At 47.9% G+C, this 15660-nt stretch overlaps 2 protein-coding genes across 3 annotated transcripts; both read left to right on the forward strand.

Moving 5' to 3' along the window:
* The first annotated feature begins 101 nt into the window (after nt 1-101).
* On the forward strand, nt 102-1906 carry LOC131216315 (protein mono-ADP-ribosyltransferase PARP16-like). Its single transcript, XM_058210767.1, has 3 exons — nt 102-605; nt 691-1207; nt 1269-1906. The coding sequence occupies exons 1-3, from the start codon at nt 420-422 to the stop codon at nt 1703-1705; spliced, it is 1140 nt and encodes a 379-aa protein (XP_058066750.1). The 5' UTR covers nt 102-419; the 3' UTR covers nt 1706-1906.
* Nucleotides 1907-2194: 288 nt separating this feature from the next.
* LOC131206653 (peptidylglycine alpha-hydroxylating monooxygenase) lies at nt 2195-15643 on the forward strand. Of its 2 annotated transcripts, none has more exons than XM_058199310.1 (7): nt 2195-2276; nt 3053-3403; nt 10010-10067; nt 10151-10238; nt 10335-10537; nt 12910-13300; nt 13374-15643. In XM_058199310.1, the coding sequence occupies exons 2-7, from the start codon at nt 3137-3139 to the stop codon at nt 13540-13542; spliced, it is 1176 nt and encodes a 391-aa protein (XP_058055293.1). In that variant the 5' UTR covers nt 2195-2276; nt 3053-3136; the 3' UTR covers nt 13543-15643. The 2 variants fall into 2 exon arrangements, with proteins under 2 accessions (XP_058055293.1, XP_058055294.1); XM_058199311.1 differs by having other exon boundaries at nt 2201-2229.
* Nucleotides 15644-15660: the final 17 nt, after the last annotated feature.

The raw sequence follows: 15660 nt of genomic DNA on the forward strand, positions 1-15660 counted from the left end.
GTGCCCCGCTGAAAAAGATGTACATCCAAACAAACCCTGACCCCGTTGAAAAATATATAAAACGCAGCAAAACATTGTTATTTTGACATCGTCGCGTTCGAAGCCCATTCGTTTGAAAGGCTTTTTGTGGATAATCAATGTAAGGAGACAGAAACGAAATTGTTTTCGCGGATTCAGATTTTTTAAGTCGTTCTCCGATATGTAATTCGGAATTACTCTTCAACGCCCAGTGGCACCCGTTCCCCGTGACAGTTCACAGCTGGCTTGCGATTCCTATGTTTGCTTTGGTTTCTTTGCTTTCGTTCCGAAATTTAATGTTTGTCCAACGTCGTCGTTTAGCTGGAAACTCTCCGCGCGTTTAGGTTCTGTTCGCTCTGTGAAAGGCCTGCTTAGGTGCAAATAGTGTGCTCCCATCAAGTATGGACGAGGTGCCGATCGAAAGGCAACGTTCGCTTCTGAGGCAAACCGTTGCACAGGATCCGCTCGCAGCCGACCTGCGCCTGTCGCTGTTTGCTTCGGCGGCTCGATCCTTTCGTTATGATTCCTGCCTGCAACCGTTTCCGCCGGATTTCATCGTGAACGGTGAGAAAAACATTGATCACCTGGTGAGTTGGTGCTGAGGTGGCGGCGACTTACACACCGTTACATCGCGTAATCTTTCGCATATTCTCTTATCTTCTACCACGTCAGTATAGCGTGCTCGAGACGATTCCACCGGTAGCGGAACTTACTGCTAGCGCTCTCGAAACGCTCGACGACAAGGCGGTCAGATTGCTCCATTGGATCCTGTGTCGTCAACCGCATCCGTTGCTGCGGATCGTACCAAAATCGCAGCACGAAGAGATTCTTGCCAAGTGCCCTTGCCATGCCAAACACCAACCGCCCAGCCAGATATTCGAAGTGACACATCGTGCCCACCAGTCGGCGGAGCGATCGTTTCGCGAGAATGCGGTCCACTTCCGCACGCGCCACGCTTACCACGGCAGCCGGCTGTTCAACTTCCACTCCATTCTGCAATACGGTCTTCAGCAACACCTGAACAAGGTGTCTATGTTTGGGGAGGGCATCTACTTGTCGGCCGAGTTGCACGTGAGCCAAATGTTTGCCACCAACGGATCCGGCTGGAACCGGTCTACACTCGGGACGCACCTAGCCTGTGTGGCGCTCTGCGAGTACGTGGACAATCCTAACTACGTGGTTAGCCAGGGTAAGAGCACTGTGAGCAGTGCCCTCGTGCAATGACTAATGCCTTAACTGCACGCTTCCAGAGGAGACTCCGGCCATCGATGAGAGCACCATACCGTCGCCGGCGTCGGCGGGCGTTTCGGCTACCCTGACCGGTAACGGTAGCTTACCAGAGCGATACATCCTCATCAAAAACAATGAAATGGTACAGGTTCGCTATCTGTTCCTGTACGGGACCAGCAAAGAAGCAAAGACTGACCCCAACAGAGAGCAACGCGCCGCAACCCACGGTCCAGTGCTTTTTCCCCTCCAACCGGCATTCTTGCAGCGCCCACCAAGCCGTTTTGTGCAGTGGGTCGCCGACAACAAGGGAATCGTGCTGATCGGTGGGTACGTGGGTCTGCTGTTGATTGTCGGGTTCATCAACAGCCGAAACGCGCACTACGTCAAGGAGATGTTCCTGCAGAAACTCAACCACGTCTACAATGCTGTGCTGAGCTTTCGTCCTGACGGCGAGTAGTAGCGGCAACCGGCTAGGTTAGGCTTTTGTTGGGCACCACCTTTGTCTGTGTTAGAGTTTTTGTTTAGATTTCTACTAAGTGTACGGGGAATTGAAAAATGTAATTATCTTATATGCGAGGGGGCAAGTGATAAACGTTATCGGCAAACGGGAAAGCTCATGTATCTGGAATTGTCCGCAGTGAAATAAACCAAACCATTAACCAGCAGGACTATCGGGTGGCGTCATTACCCTTCGATTCGGCGTTCACGATGTGCCGGCAACATTCGTGACGTCACTGGTGATGCCGTCATTATCTGGAGAAGCTTTGATTTTCTTCGCATCCAGTGGTTAACTCATTTTTTCCAAGAGAGGAGCGGTCGAAGTGTTAAACTGGAATTTTGTAGCGTCCATCTGAGTGAGAGAGCAAAAAGAGAGGAAGAGAGAGAGAAACAGTGTTTCGATTACGGAAACTCACTCAGTGACCAGTTCAGTTCAGTCGTTCCAAGTTGTTTGTCCAGAAAGCACAGAAAGCTCAGAAAGGAGTAAGTGCGGCAGATCTTGCGTTGTTGACGGCGGTTGTTGGTTTTAGGTTTGCCCATTGTTTCCACTAGTAGTAGTAGTGACGAGTCATGAACGAAACATTCCAATAAAATCGCAGAGGCGAGGGCGCAAAGAGGTTTCTTTGGGCGAAGGCGCAAATAGGTTTCGTGCTTATGTACTCTTGTGCAGCATATAAGGGTAGGCTTGTGTGATGTGATTGTGTGCCCTACTCGTGGGTTGAGATGAGAGCGAAGAAATCGTAGTAAACATCGTCCAAGCGTCTCTGAAAACGTGTTATTAAGGATCAGTACGAATCGTGTAAATTTGAGCATTGTCTGAGTATGAAAAACTTACAGTGCACAGATTTAGATGATCGAACACATCGAACCAAGGTACCGTTCTAAACATAACTTCGGGCACAGGAAGAACGCGAACCAAACAAAAAGACCAAATGCTTCACGTCATAAAATTCCCGTTGTTTTGGGCTTTGCAAAGGGGGTGAAAAAGTGTGTATCTCATCATCAGTCGTCATCTTTCTCACTCCGCTCGGGGGACAAACACGATTGGGAGAGCGAGCCAGAGAGCGGGCAGCCGAGAACGGAGTGAGAGATCCGTAGTGAGTGGAAACAAGATAGAAAGCTTTTTTGGGGCGCCCAAACACACGCAACGTTCTGCGTTCGACAAACACGTGTAGTTTTCGTACTAAAGCTCGCACGGACGGACGGTACACGGAAAGCCTCGTGTCCATTTTCCTCACGAGCGTCACTGTAGTGTGATTTCCTCTTATTTCTACCATTTTGGCTTTGCACTGTGTAACGTGTTTAGGTCAAGTGCTGCCGGCAAGTGTTGCGCATCGTGCCGCAAGAGTGTTTGTGTGTGTATGTGTGTGCAGGGAGCGAAGGAAACAATATGCAACAGCGGCCACATTCGTCCCCTGCGTCACGGTTGAACCGCTGCTACCATATGGCCGCTAATCGCAGCAGCAACAGTCACAGCATCTCCAACAGCAACCAAAGCCGACAGCGGATGACGATGGGTAGCGGCTGGTGGTTGGCGGCGATGGTGGCTTTGAGCGGGTGCCTAGCCCTGGCCCATGGACTTCCGAGCGGTGGCACCGGCGGAGACTATCCGGTTGGACGATTCCCCTTTCTGATGCCAAAAGTGGTACCGTACAAGGTGAGAACATCCACCATCTGGAAGCAATTTCGCCCAACATAGATGGCCTTGAAACTGTCATTGTATTGCACATTGTATTCGCCACTTTGGAAACACTTGAACCGTCAGCTTGTTGGGATTATTTAGTATTATTTAGTTTGTAAAACAGAGTGCTTTTTCTTTTCGTAATAGAAGTACAGGCTTTGTGCGGCGAAGCTGGGGTGCACTTGAGGAATCGTTTTTTGAGTTTCTATGAGAATGAAGCAAAGTTTCGCGGAATCGCTAAGAGCATATGCTTGCGAGAATTTTACAATCATGCTGCCATTACGATAAGGCGCCACTTGCCAACGTGGGCGCACAATGGATTCGTTGCAGTTTAATGGGAATAGTTAATTACTAGCTGATAACATGACTTCTCTCGATGCTGGGACTGCTTTGAAAGAAACACCAATATCGAGCATCGAAAATATTATTAACTTGAAAAGTAGTCAATTACACTTCGAAAACATTTAATATTTCTGCCTATAGTTCTAAAAAGCAAGCGAAAACAATTTTTGCTGCAATGTTTCGCTCTCAGGGCGCTTTTACTCCCGCCTTATCGCTTTGACTCGAGTTGTCTGGGTTCAAGTGGTAGATGAAATTTCAGTGTACACATTTCAAACAGTGTGCAGAGCCTCCGTATCACCCCACACGGTTCGTTGGTAATCACGGGCCGGTCAACCGGTCTCGAGCCGGATGTAGACCGGTCACAAATCTGGCGCATTGATCGATGGGTTGTGTTCCATGTCTAACGTCACTCTCGATCACTGTCTAGCATCTAGCCTTCCGACGAGAAAGGTTCCACAGCGGCCCGTTCTAGGTTTTTACTACCGATAGAACCGTTTCAATGTTTATTCAACTGGTTCGTACTGGTATCGCTCGCTCGCTAATTTGTGCTGCCCGTTTTCACCTTAAACCCTGTCCACAACGTCTCTAATGCAGGGATGAAATGGCTTTCACCAGCTTGGCCAATCCGGTTCTATTTGTCCGGTTGATTATCGTGTCCATGTCCGAAACGGTGACTACAGACGAAGGCTATTACTTCCGCACCGATTGCCTGGTGAAGAAGGTCTCGAGGTGGTGCTCCTAGTCTTGGTCGGTAATGGAGCAATGGAATTAGATCACAGCGGACACGTAATGCTTCTTACATGACCCGGTCGGTTATGTTATTGTCTTTCCAATTAGCACACAAACATAAACAAGGTGCTAAGTATTCGTACGAAACAGCTCAGTTATGCGGTTTAAGAAAACCAGCAATAGCTTATCGCAGACGATTCACTTGCCGAATGGCTGCTGCAACACTCGCCACGCGAGAAAATGGCACTTCTTCCATGCACAAGACGTCTCCTTTCTTTCCTTCTCCTGTTTGAAACGATGTACCCATCTTATTCAATGTCAATCATGGTGCGCGGTTAATTAATAATCTAATAAACACAATTGAGTCTCCGCCGACACCCTTCGTCAATGGCCACCCGTAATGGTTGAAAGTGTATGATATGCCACTTCACTTTCGATCAATAAATTTATCATTAAATTTATTGGCCAAAGAAGATGGTCTTTTGCCGTCATCGGCTAGTGGCGTGGAATGGAACGGTCTTACGACATGCCGTGGTTCGCGAGAGTTTGGTTAAAAAAAGTCCCGGGCCTGTTTCGAACGTAAAGATCGCTTGGTTCGCACCGAACGGTAGATTGGTTTTATTTAACAAATAATTTGTACAGGTGCGTGAGACCGAAACAAGTCTTTCTTCTTCTTCTTCTTCTTTGGCACTACAACCGCTGTGCGGTCTTGGCCTGCACCAGAGACAATGTTAATGTCAATTATCCCTGGTGCTATCCGTAACAGTTCGTTTTTACGGGCGGGGTTGTTGGTCCCGCGCCAACCCCCCTTCTGTCGGCGCCGGTATCGGGAATCGAAACCATGGCCGGTTGAGCGACAACCGATCCCGGGATTCGAACCCTGGCCAGCTGCGCTGACAGCGAAGAGCGTTACCGACTACTCTATCAGCGGGGGCACAAGTCTTATCTTCCGGGGGCCGAAACAAGTCTTATTTGTCCGTAAATCTTGAAAAATATGCACCTAAAGGGTTGCTTGAAATTTGCTCGGGAGTTGACATTAACATGAATGGGGCCGGGTAATTCTCTGAATTCTTTTCGATAACAATCTAATAAGTGCCTCTAAAACCAAAAGAGTAACAGGACACGTAAAGACATCAGTACCAAAACGAGTGGGATTATTAGCTATGAAGCTCAAACCACGTCCAGAAGAAGCTGCGTAATAGGACACTAACAATGATTGCCCAACCAATTACTACGCCCTGCTGCGTGATCTGCAGATTGAACTTTCCCCCGTATGCTCTGGCGCCCTAGAGGAAACGATGGAGGATAAAATATAAATTAATCGTACTATTTTTAGTATCCTCTCCAGTGCTCCAGTCTCCCGCCCCGGGGGACATCTTCGGCAATCTGTTGGGAGTTACGGGGAATCAGAGGAGTGGACTTTTAAATCGTTTTCTCGCTTTTGATGACTGGGTACCAAAATACGCACGATTTTGCAAATATTCGTAATTTCCGTCACAAAACCGGTCAGTTCGATTGCGCAAACTTTCCATCCTTTCCAAGGCTAACTTTGGGATTGCTCACATTTGTGAATGAAAATCCTTCGACCGCTTCGCTTCTGGGCAACTGCCAACTTCGATTGCTGTTAGAGTTTAGGTTGTAAAAAATCGGAAACAATACCGTCTGCTTCGTTCGGTTGGCCTCGACACCAATTCGTGTTCCCACTCGGTTTATCATTGTTCCAGTTTTTGTTCCGGACTCGAATGGACTGAAATTTTGGCAAGAGTCTGGTTTTTCTGTACGTCATCTTCCGACCACTAGCGTCCGAGCGTCGAGAGTATGACGTCAGAAAGGCACACAATACACGTGTGCAGTTTCCCGCGGCAACAGTGGTGGAGCTTGATATGTGAGCATGGCACGAACGCAGTAACATAAGGGCGCATAAGGCGAGCGAAACGAAGAAGGCGTCGAAGCTGAAATTAGACACCATTTGGCGGAGACAACAAAGCCGTCCCACGAAAAGGCAAGCAGACCAACACCCGACGCCCCATGGAGATCACGGGTTGTTATTAGGTTGATTCATGTTGTTGATGCCGAGTAACAATGGCGAAGGCAACGAGGGCCTATCAGATGTTGACAGGGCGAAAATAAGTCAAAATTAACACAAAAGGATACGAGCGTTGCTGGCCGCTCGTCCGTCGGTCCATGGGTTGTAAGACGCACCGGCATCCTTTTTCGTTTGTGGAATTATTAACTCCAGCCCCAGTTTGCCATTTCGAAGAACGGGAAGGGTGAAACGCTCTCGATTTGTTGCACAAGGATCTTTAACCTTTTCAGCAAACCGCCCGGATTGTGTTTGATGATGAAACTGTGGCTCGTGCCATATTTGTCTGCATAACTCTCTCTCTCTCTCCTCGGGCACGAGGATGGACCTAAAGGAAAGATTCGTTAGAAAATGGATGGCGTATTTTCCTTTTTTCTGTTTTCGGAACTTTTGGCACGTCTCATTTATGGGGCTGTAAACGGAACACAGGACAAGCTCGTTTCCGTATTTGAAGTATGTGTTTGGCAGCAACTGCTAGGGAGCGTGATAATTGAGTGAATCTAGGCCAGCAGCCTGCAGCTTACCGCCTTAGGAACGCTACTTTGTTTTACAACTGACACACTTCTTGAAATGTGTATCTATCAAACAGTAAATGGAAGCTAAAACCCCCTGAAACAATAACGCTGATGGATGGATGTGAAATTGGTCGGCAGACGGTAAACTGTCACTTACAAGCCGATTTATCTCACTAACACGTCACGTACTTGCACCCGTTGTAAATGGGCCCCATTTACTCGCCTGTACGGAACTGGAAGGCAAACAATTTTCTGGTAAAATAACAATCCGCCCCAAAATAACGATGAGTGATGGGTGAGAGCACCGAAATGGTGGGCTGTATCCATCATTTTCGGCGATAAGATAATACGCCTTCCGGGTTTGGATCAATTTTGGAAACTCATACGCGTTCGTCCATCATCAGTTATCCTTGGGCCGGAACCCCACGTCATCGGTGGGTATGTATTGTTTCCATTCGGACCTCTGTGCTCGTCGATTGCGATTGCCACCGACCATTACTTACCGAGGAGAGAGCGCTTCGGAACGCCAACCCACGCGAAAATGTTTCGACCCCGCTTCATCTTTAGCTTTTCTTTGCCGAAAGCCTCGGTGGAAATGTGCTATAAACAGAGCTATTTTCGGTTTACTTTGTGTCAAAGTAAAAACCTTTTCCCTCACGCAATGAAACCCGGCGAGCCGGTCGAAGGATTTCTTTCCCGTCCTCGTGGAACCACCTTCTGCAAACAAAACCCCTGCATCCTGGTTTTCTTTATAACTCGCGTTGCCCCGCAGCCCTTCAAGTGGGGGTTGCTAATTTTAGGTGCCAACTAGCACCCAGCCAGCTCGTCAAATCATATTCGACCACGACCGGCTGAGGACTCGGTCCGACGGAACTCGTGCAGAACAAAAAAAATCCTCGCCGGCAATTCGGTTATTTTGATACAGGCCAAGCGTGCCGGAATGCCATCAAACGCTCTGCTCCGTTGCGACGTCTCGGGACTGATTGATTCCTTCTGGAGGATGGCAGGAGGTCGTAAACCTCCTCGAAACGTGTGTCCTTGTTGCGTCGAGTGTTTGTCATGATACTGTACGGCTGTCTGGAGGACTGCCGGGACACACACTTTCCACTTATGGGGCATGTTTTCTTGGGCGTGATGGATCAGATTTCTGCGCCCTGAATATTAATATGTTTCTAAATATCCCGGAAAAATAATAATAGAAAATGACGTACCGTATGGTTCTCGAAGGATTCACATTTTTAGTTTGAACACATTGCCAGGTAAATTCATTTAGAAGTTGCCAATCTTTGCTCCGCTCCGTAACTTACAACAGCATATTTTGTTTTTTTTTTGCGGCCACCGCTTTACATTACGCCAACGGCTAATTAAGGAAATGAACGCGAAACTTTGGCCCAGAATTTCCTCACGGAACGTAAAAAAGGACGAACGCAGTTCCTAATGAAGGGAAGGCTCCAGAAGCGGCGGATCCGGAAATCGGAAAAGAAAACCGAAAAGCAAATTGCTAATTTGATACGAAAAGGAATGACGGCGGGTCCCAAATAGGCAAACAAAAACTTAAACAAGGGAAGCTAACAGAAGAGCCACTTCCGCAGCGCAAGACGTGGACCCTTTCACTCGTCTATTTCTCGCCCTCAATCGGCAGTAAAGGTGTTGTAATGAATATATTAATTACGAGTCGTTAACGTGGTTCCTGCTTCGTGCTTCCTGCAAATAGCTTCTCATTATCGTCATTCATTTCATTAGAGTCCTAAACCTAGGTCGGCCGACCTAGGCTTCCATAAGACCGTAGCTTAAAAGGTTGAAGGCTTCGGTCGTAAACTGGTAAACATTGGAAACTTTTTTCCAACGGCGAGCTAAATCATTAAAAATCAGAATTTTGTGTACTTTAATGACATCATTATTCTGGTCCGTTTGACTCGACTGGTTCCCTTAAGCGGATCCTTTCAAATTGCAATACGCTGTATGAATTGGAAATAACCACAAACACAGGTCCCATTATGATGTGCACTGACCGTGTCAGTTTAACGATATATGCAAACAGCTCCGCCTCGGCACACAGGATTAGCACAGTAAACGGGTGATACGCAGCCATTAGCGATGTAGGATACAACAGCAGCTTCCCTTTTGCGCTGCAAACACACAGCGGCTATCGACAAGGACTTTCTCACAGGAGCAATCTCCATTTTCTTATCCAATCGTTACTTTCGGAAGAGTGTGGGTTGTGTAAGCGATGGCGCAATTTATAGGACAATGTCTGCAAAGGAAAATCTCGGCGTGGGCCGCAGGCATCCTGGTACGTTCGGTCCTGGTACTCGCTACGTGGGCTGTGCTGACTTCTTGTTAAATATTTTCCATCTTCACCGACGGAACGGTGCGTCATGCGCATCGGCGTGGTGCACTGCATCCGGTGGGGGTGTAGAAGAATTCAATTTGGATTTACCCGGTCTCTCACTCTCTCCCCTCTATCGGTCGGTTAGGTCGGGCAAACTTTCAACAGGTTGCTGCTATGGGCCTGTGGTCTGGTGGGTTTGATAAGCTCGTTTGATTAAAAGCATCCTTCGCGAAATGACTTTCCGACGTAGGCACTAAGTGAAGTAGCCGAAGAACCCAGCTTTATGACTTTTTAATCATGCCCCCTTCAATGGTGAAATGGCGGAAGAAAAACTGGAAAAGGCGATGGTCTAGATTTATGCGAGGTTAAGATCTGACTTTAACCAGAACATAATTTGCTGAATTAGTTTCTTTTTTATCGATAAGAATGTTGACGTTTGACAAATTTATCAAAGTAACCCTTACTGTGGGCATTAATGTTAAAACGTCAAAGTTACCCGGTTCTCTATCACATCTTCGGCTTTGTGATTCGTCCACGGGTTTTCTAACCATTTTTTACCGATCCACTTTCAACCCGAACAGCCCGAACTCTACCTCTGTACACCGGTGAAGGTGGACTACACGAAAAGCTACTATATCGGTAAGTGGACGCCGTTTTTTGGCTTGAAGTCAACCAAGTAATCATTAACTGTTTTGTGCTCGATTTTTCTTTTCTCGAATCAGTGGGCTTTGAACCGAACGCGACGATGGCCACCGCTCATCATATGCTGCTCTACGGTTGCGGGGCGCCCGGTTCGGAATCCGCGGTATGGTAAGCACAGTTCATCGTCGTCATCCAGAACGCCGGCACTCCCGGCGGGATCACTTTTTCCTTTAACTTTCATTCTCGCCCCCTCACCCGCCGCAGGAACTGTGGAGAGATGTCCGGCGGCAGCGAGGACAGTGGCAGCCCGTGCGGAAGCGGAGCACCGTCGCAGATAATCTACGCGTGGGCCCGCGATGCTCCGAAGCTCGAGCTCCCGGACGGAGTCGGATTTAAGGTCGGCAAGGACTCGCCGATTCAGTACATCGTGCTGCAGGTTCACTATGCGCACATTGACAAATTTAAAGGTAATGTGGCCCAGGCATTTCCCGGGACTTGTTCGTGTTGGGATGAGTTCGATTTTTATTGTTTTGCTCCAGTCGAAGGCGTTGGCAATGTCACTCGATGTATTGTCTGTTTCTCATCCGACCGATGGATGGTATCCAGCCTTGTGCAGGTATCCAACTAATCCAAACGGAAAGCACCGTACCATTGCCAGGGGGGGCGAGGATGCTTACAAGGACCGACGCAGACGCCATTTGTACAACTCCCACGACAAGTGCCCCGAGGTTTCACGGGTAGTCGGTGTTACGGTTGCGGGTGAATCAAAATTTTATAACCCCCCGATGCATTAGTCGACTTCCTCGCCTTCCGAACTTTTGCGGATGCTCCAACCGGATATAGAGAGGGTAGCTTTCAGCACGTCAGGAAATGTGGCTTCAAGCTGGCAAATGAATCAGCTCTGCTGTCGCACGAAGACTTTTGGTCGCCTGTTTGCCCGGATGAGGCCACACTGCGTGGCTGCGTGGGTTGGTAGTAATTCTGCAGACAAATGCCGTCTCGTCGTCCCACGCAAGCTTCATATCTCCTGAATCCGTAATCTCCGGTGAACGTGGCCGAATCTGGCGCCACGATGGTGCCTAAAATGTGTTACAAAAATAGTGTTTAGAGAAGCGCTTTATGCGCTCAACTCCACAACGTTTCGACGTGGTTTCGGGTCACTAACAAGTCAACAACTGGTCGTCCTGCGTCACTGCAATTTTGGACTGACCAGTTGGGAGGTGGTGTAGTGCAATTTCCGTAAATTTCTGTGAGTCCTTTGGGAGGGCCATCAACTGTGGATTGTGCCCGGGAACAACGTTGCGGCGTTCTTGTTGTGCAAACAGCTGCACAGGACAGGGCCGCTGGGTGGCAGTAGTTAGTTGTAGTAAGTGGAACGGAAATTAATTGTTTGGTCGTTGTTTCACGATACACAACGTCGGTTTGTGAGTTCGGTTGAAAGTTGACGAACTTCATGGTTCGGTAACGTTTGCGTAGGGTCAGTGGGCCGGTTGTCCCCAGACCGTGTGTATCTGGTCCTTAATATTTTATTGCGCCTCCGATGTGCCGCCCTACGCAGGTTGCCACGCAGCGTTGCCGGGGTCCAACCTCCGTAAATCTATGGCCTGTGCACCGCAATGGAGCCGCCCGTTTCCATTTATCGTCCCACGCCGAAGAACACCTGTTGAAAAGGCCAACAGAAGGGGATGGGCAAATCGTTTTCGACAATCGCCAACTTTCATTCTCTTGGAAAACGTGCTCCCATGGTCCCAGGTCCAATTTTAAGGACGAGCACCGAGGAAAGCTCATCGACCACTTATTTCGTCGGACGGATTTTGGGACAACGTTAACCTTGAATGCGGACGGACTCCGTGAAAGGACTATGTTGTTGATCAAAATCTCATTGCTATTCACGGACCGAGTTGGTCAAAGAATTTGATAGTGAACGTGTTGTTTATTTGCTTGGAATGCTGCGTTAAGAAGAATTACCTACCTAAGGATCACACCGATTCGGCCACGTCACGGCTGCGCAGCATCTTCCTGGAAACCTATTCCGCCGAAAACGTCCCATTTTGGCAGACAGAATAGAGTTGACTTTGCCGCACCGGACTGTTATTGGAAATGGGTTTCAAACACAGATACACGAAAGGCAACAACTTTTGTCGTCATTATATCATTCCACGAAAGGAAGCCAGCAGGTGACTCCGGGAACCACCTGTTGTTGGGCACAATCCCCATTATGCGCCACTTCACTGAATTTCTGTGCATCACGGGCGTTAAGCGTGGAAATTCGACGGACAGGAGATATTTTATGTCCCTAGCCCATCGGTCTGGGTCTGGCGACCTTCGGTTCGGTTGGAAATTGTACTGAAAAGTAGCTCGATAAATCATTCATGAGCTTCGGTTTCTTGCCTTGGGTGAGGGTTCTTTGTGTCCTCGCGGTCACGAAGGATAGCGCGTCCGAACAATGCTGGAAGGATGGATGTAATTTCGTGAAAAGTGGAGCCCAAGTTCAATACAACCGAAGCTTGGAAGCTCCGTTCCGATAATTGGACAGAATTGTTGAAGTATGTATTGAAATGCGGATCGTATTCGGATCGTAGTCTGTAGCATCAAGGTTAACGGGAAGCGGCTTTGCAATGAGTGCTCCTTCACCCGAGGGAGAGCTTTTCAAAACGCTATTTATGGCTCCCTTGTCCAATTAGTCCCGGCTCGATCCCACCGCACGGCTACGCCAGGTTTAATCTGACTCGTAACATGCAGCGGTTTCCGGGGACTAAAACCCACTAAAGAGCTGCCGCGGCAACGGTTGACAAACTTAATTACGATTAATCAACTTCGCACTCGTGTGTGTCGGCAGATGGTACCACGTCGGACGATTCGGGAATATTTATCCACTACACGACCCAGCCGCTGTCGAAACAGGCGGGAGTGCTGCTACTCGGCACGGCCGGCTACATCCGACCGATGGCCACCGAACACATGGAAACGCTCTGCGATGTCCAGGAGGACAAGGTGATCCACCCGTTTGCCTACCGAACGCACACGCACAGCCTGGGCCGGGTCGTTTCGGGCTACCGGATCCGCAAGGACGATGCGGGCGAGGACCGCTGGGCTCTGCTCGGTAAGCGCGATCCCCTGACACCGCAGATGTTCTACCCGGTGGAGAATCACGAACCGATCCGGAAGAATGACCGTCTGGCCGCACGCTGCACCATGGAGAGCAATCGAACGAGGATTACGAAAATCGGGTAAGCACCTCGAGCCATCGCTAGGGCTAATTGAACTAACATTGTCGAACACTACCGGTTTCGTTCCACTCAGGGCCACGAACGAGGACGAGATGTGCAACTTCTACCTGATGTACTTTGTGGAAAACGACGAGCCGCTGCAAATGAAGTATTGCTTCAGCAATGGACCGCCAACGTTCCACTGGGATAACCGTGAGGCACAGTTGAACCACATCCCCGACTACGACGCGAGCCACCTGTAAGAGGGTGCCACCACGTGTGTCGTCCTGTGTGTCTTCTGTGGGACGCCCGCTCGCTAGTGGTGGTTGGTGAGCTGTAGAAAACTCCATACAATTGACGGGAGACAGAGAGGTTGGATATCGTGTCCCTGCCAGCAACCTTCGAAGTACGAATTTCCATATCACAATTTTAAAAAAGAACCAGACCGCGCATTTGAGAGCATCACCGGGTCATTCATCGATCGGTTAAAAGTAGCTTACTGTCTTAATTTCCTCACCAAACTCGATCCACAGAACGCCATCGTTGGCAAGACCACCCTTTCGGCAAAGTAATAGGGCTATCGAAAGATTTCATTCTAGTCATATATATATATTGGGTCGTACATTGGGAAGAAGGCGTTTCAGCGCCCCCGAACTGACTCTTTTTCCCTTAAGTTAATATCTCAAACTGTGGAGCGTAGGGAAAAGGTATGTGCGAACCGCGAGAACCGATGGTACAAGTATGTTGCAATGAAAAAGTTTCTTATGAACGAATGAAAAGCGAATGATGGACGGCGGATAGATGGTGTATTTTACGTGGCACAATAGAATATTGTTAAATTTGTTGGAGCGGCTGTTGGGAGAGTTTAAGCGGGAGAGCTGTGAGGGACGGCTGTGCGAGAGCAGAGCATTTAACGTTGATTTTTCTAAAAAGGTGCATTTAATCAATCATCAGAGTGGCAGCTAAGACTATTGTACGCTATCAAACAGTGTTTATGTTGATGGTATCACTTTTTATCCACTAAACGAATATCAACTCCTGGTGAATCTTGTATGTTTGTAGATAACGTAGTCCCGACCGAAGCAAGAAGTGATCCGATTTGTGTTTGTTTTTCAACGGGGTTCAAACGCCGTGCAATATCTCCTCAACTGTGCTGTAGGCCGGATGGAATAGCGAGAAAAAAATCACTAAACAACCAAATAGAGAAGAATAAGCTATCATCTTTTACGGAACGCGGGTGGTAAACGCGACAAACATGAAACTTAAAGACTTTCCTAGCAGATCTGCTGATCCGGACGATCGACCGATCGTTAAAGGAGCAAAGTGTGGTGGCTCGACTTGGTTCGACAACAGTAAAAACTAAAGCAAGACCATTTGAAAACACACACATTCACCTATATACATACATATTTATATATACATATATAAACAAAGCAAATTATGTATAAAGCAGCGCATCGGTGGATGGCAGTGAATTAGTGGGATTAGAACATGTTAGTGAGATATGCGTGAGCATAAATGCACCCCACCACCCATGCACAGACACACACGTACACGCATTATATATACACACGTACAGACGGACACACAGCAAACAGAAACTCGCATATACATATTATTATATACATATATACATACGTACCGCCGGGTGTAATATGAATTTTAAAAGAAGTGGTTCGCCTGCTGAGAGCCTCCTGGAGGCGAGAGAAAGGATCACAGTTATGAGCAAAAGCAGAAGGAAAGGATACAACTCTGCTACAGTGTCATCGGCACCGAATTCGACAGTGTAAGGAAGTGCTTATAGAACTTATCAATCAAAGCAAACTGTAAGTTTCATGTGTTCACTGTTGAAGTCCATCTCCTTCAAAATGGCGAAACGCCATTGAAGTGTCCTCTGTTCTGTTTTCACCACGCAACGGTTGATTTCAAAATGAGTGTTCTCTTTTCTCCGCCACGTTAAATAGTAGCAAACGAGTAGCAAGATGTAAAATATAATCAGTAACACATACTCCTGGCTAAACATTCGCGACAGGGCTGAGCAAAAGGTGCGTTTTATAATTTTAAGCGGCAAAAACAGGCAAATTGATGCGAAGAAACTCCTTCACTCTCGGTGCTTCGGGCACTTCTTAGGTCTCCAATGCTATCAATATAAAATACCTAAATGCCTTCTAAACGAACGTTATTTGAGTGACTTTCGGTTGCCGTCTTTTTGCAATCTTTTAATTAGCTAGCATTTAATTTAAAATAGTCACAATTTATAGACCGCACTTTCTATCAGCCTTCGCACGAATGTGACCCCAGGCAGAAAAGGATTCTTACATTTGTGAAGCCCCCAACACGGTATGGCACAATAAAACCAGAAACGGACACATAGTATTCAT

The sequence above is a fragment of the Anopheles bellator genome, chromosome 1, assembly GCF_943735745.2.
Source record: "Anopheles bellator chromosome 1, idAnoBellAS_SP24_06.2, whole genome shotgun sequence".
Taxonomy (NCBI): domain Eukaryota; kingdom Metazoa; phylum Arthropoda; class Insecta; order Diptera; family Culicidae; genus Anopheles; species Anopheles bellator.

Coding starts and splice junctions, on each gene's coding strand:
- LOC131206653 (XM_058199310.1), top strand. CDS start 3,137: ATGCAACAGCGGCCACATTCGTCCCCTGCGTCACGGTTGAACCGCTGC. Junction 10,239..10,334: donor GGTTCGGAATCCGCGGTATG/GTAAGCACAGTT, acceptor CACCCGCCGCAG/GAACTGTGGAGAGATGTCCG. Junction 13,301..13,373: donor ACGAGGATTACGAAAATCGG/GTAAGCACCTCG, acceptor CGTTCCACTCAG/GGCCACGAACGAGGACGAGA.
- LOC131216315 (XM_058210767.1), top strand. CDS start 420: ATGGACGAGGTGCCGATCGAAAGGCAACGTTCGCTTCTGAGGCAAACC. Junction 606..690: donor AGAAAAACATTGATCACCTG/GTGAGTTGGTGC, acceptor CTACCACGTCAG/TATAGCGTGCTCGAGACGAT. Junction 1,208..1,268: donor TAACTACGTGGTTAGCCAGG/GTAAGAGCACTG, acceptor GCACGCTTCCAG/AGGAGACTCCGGCCATCGAT.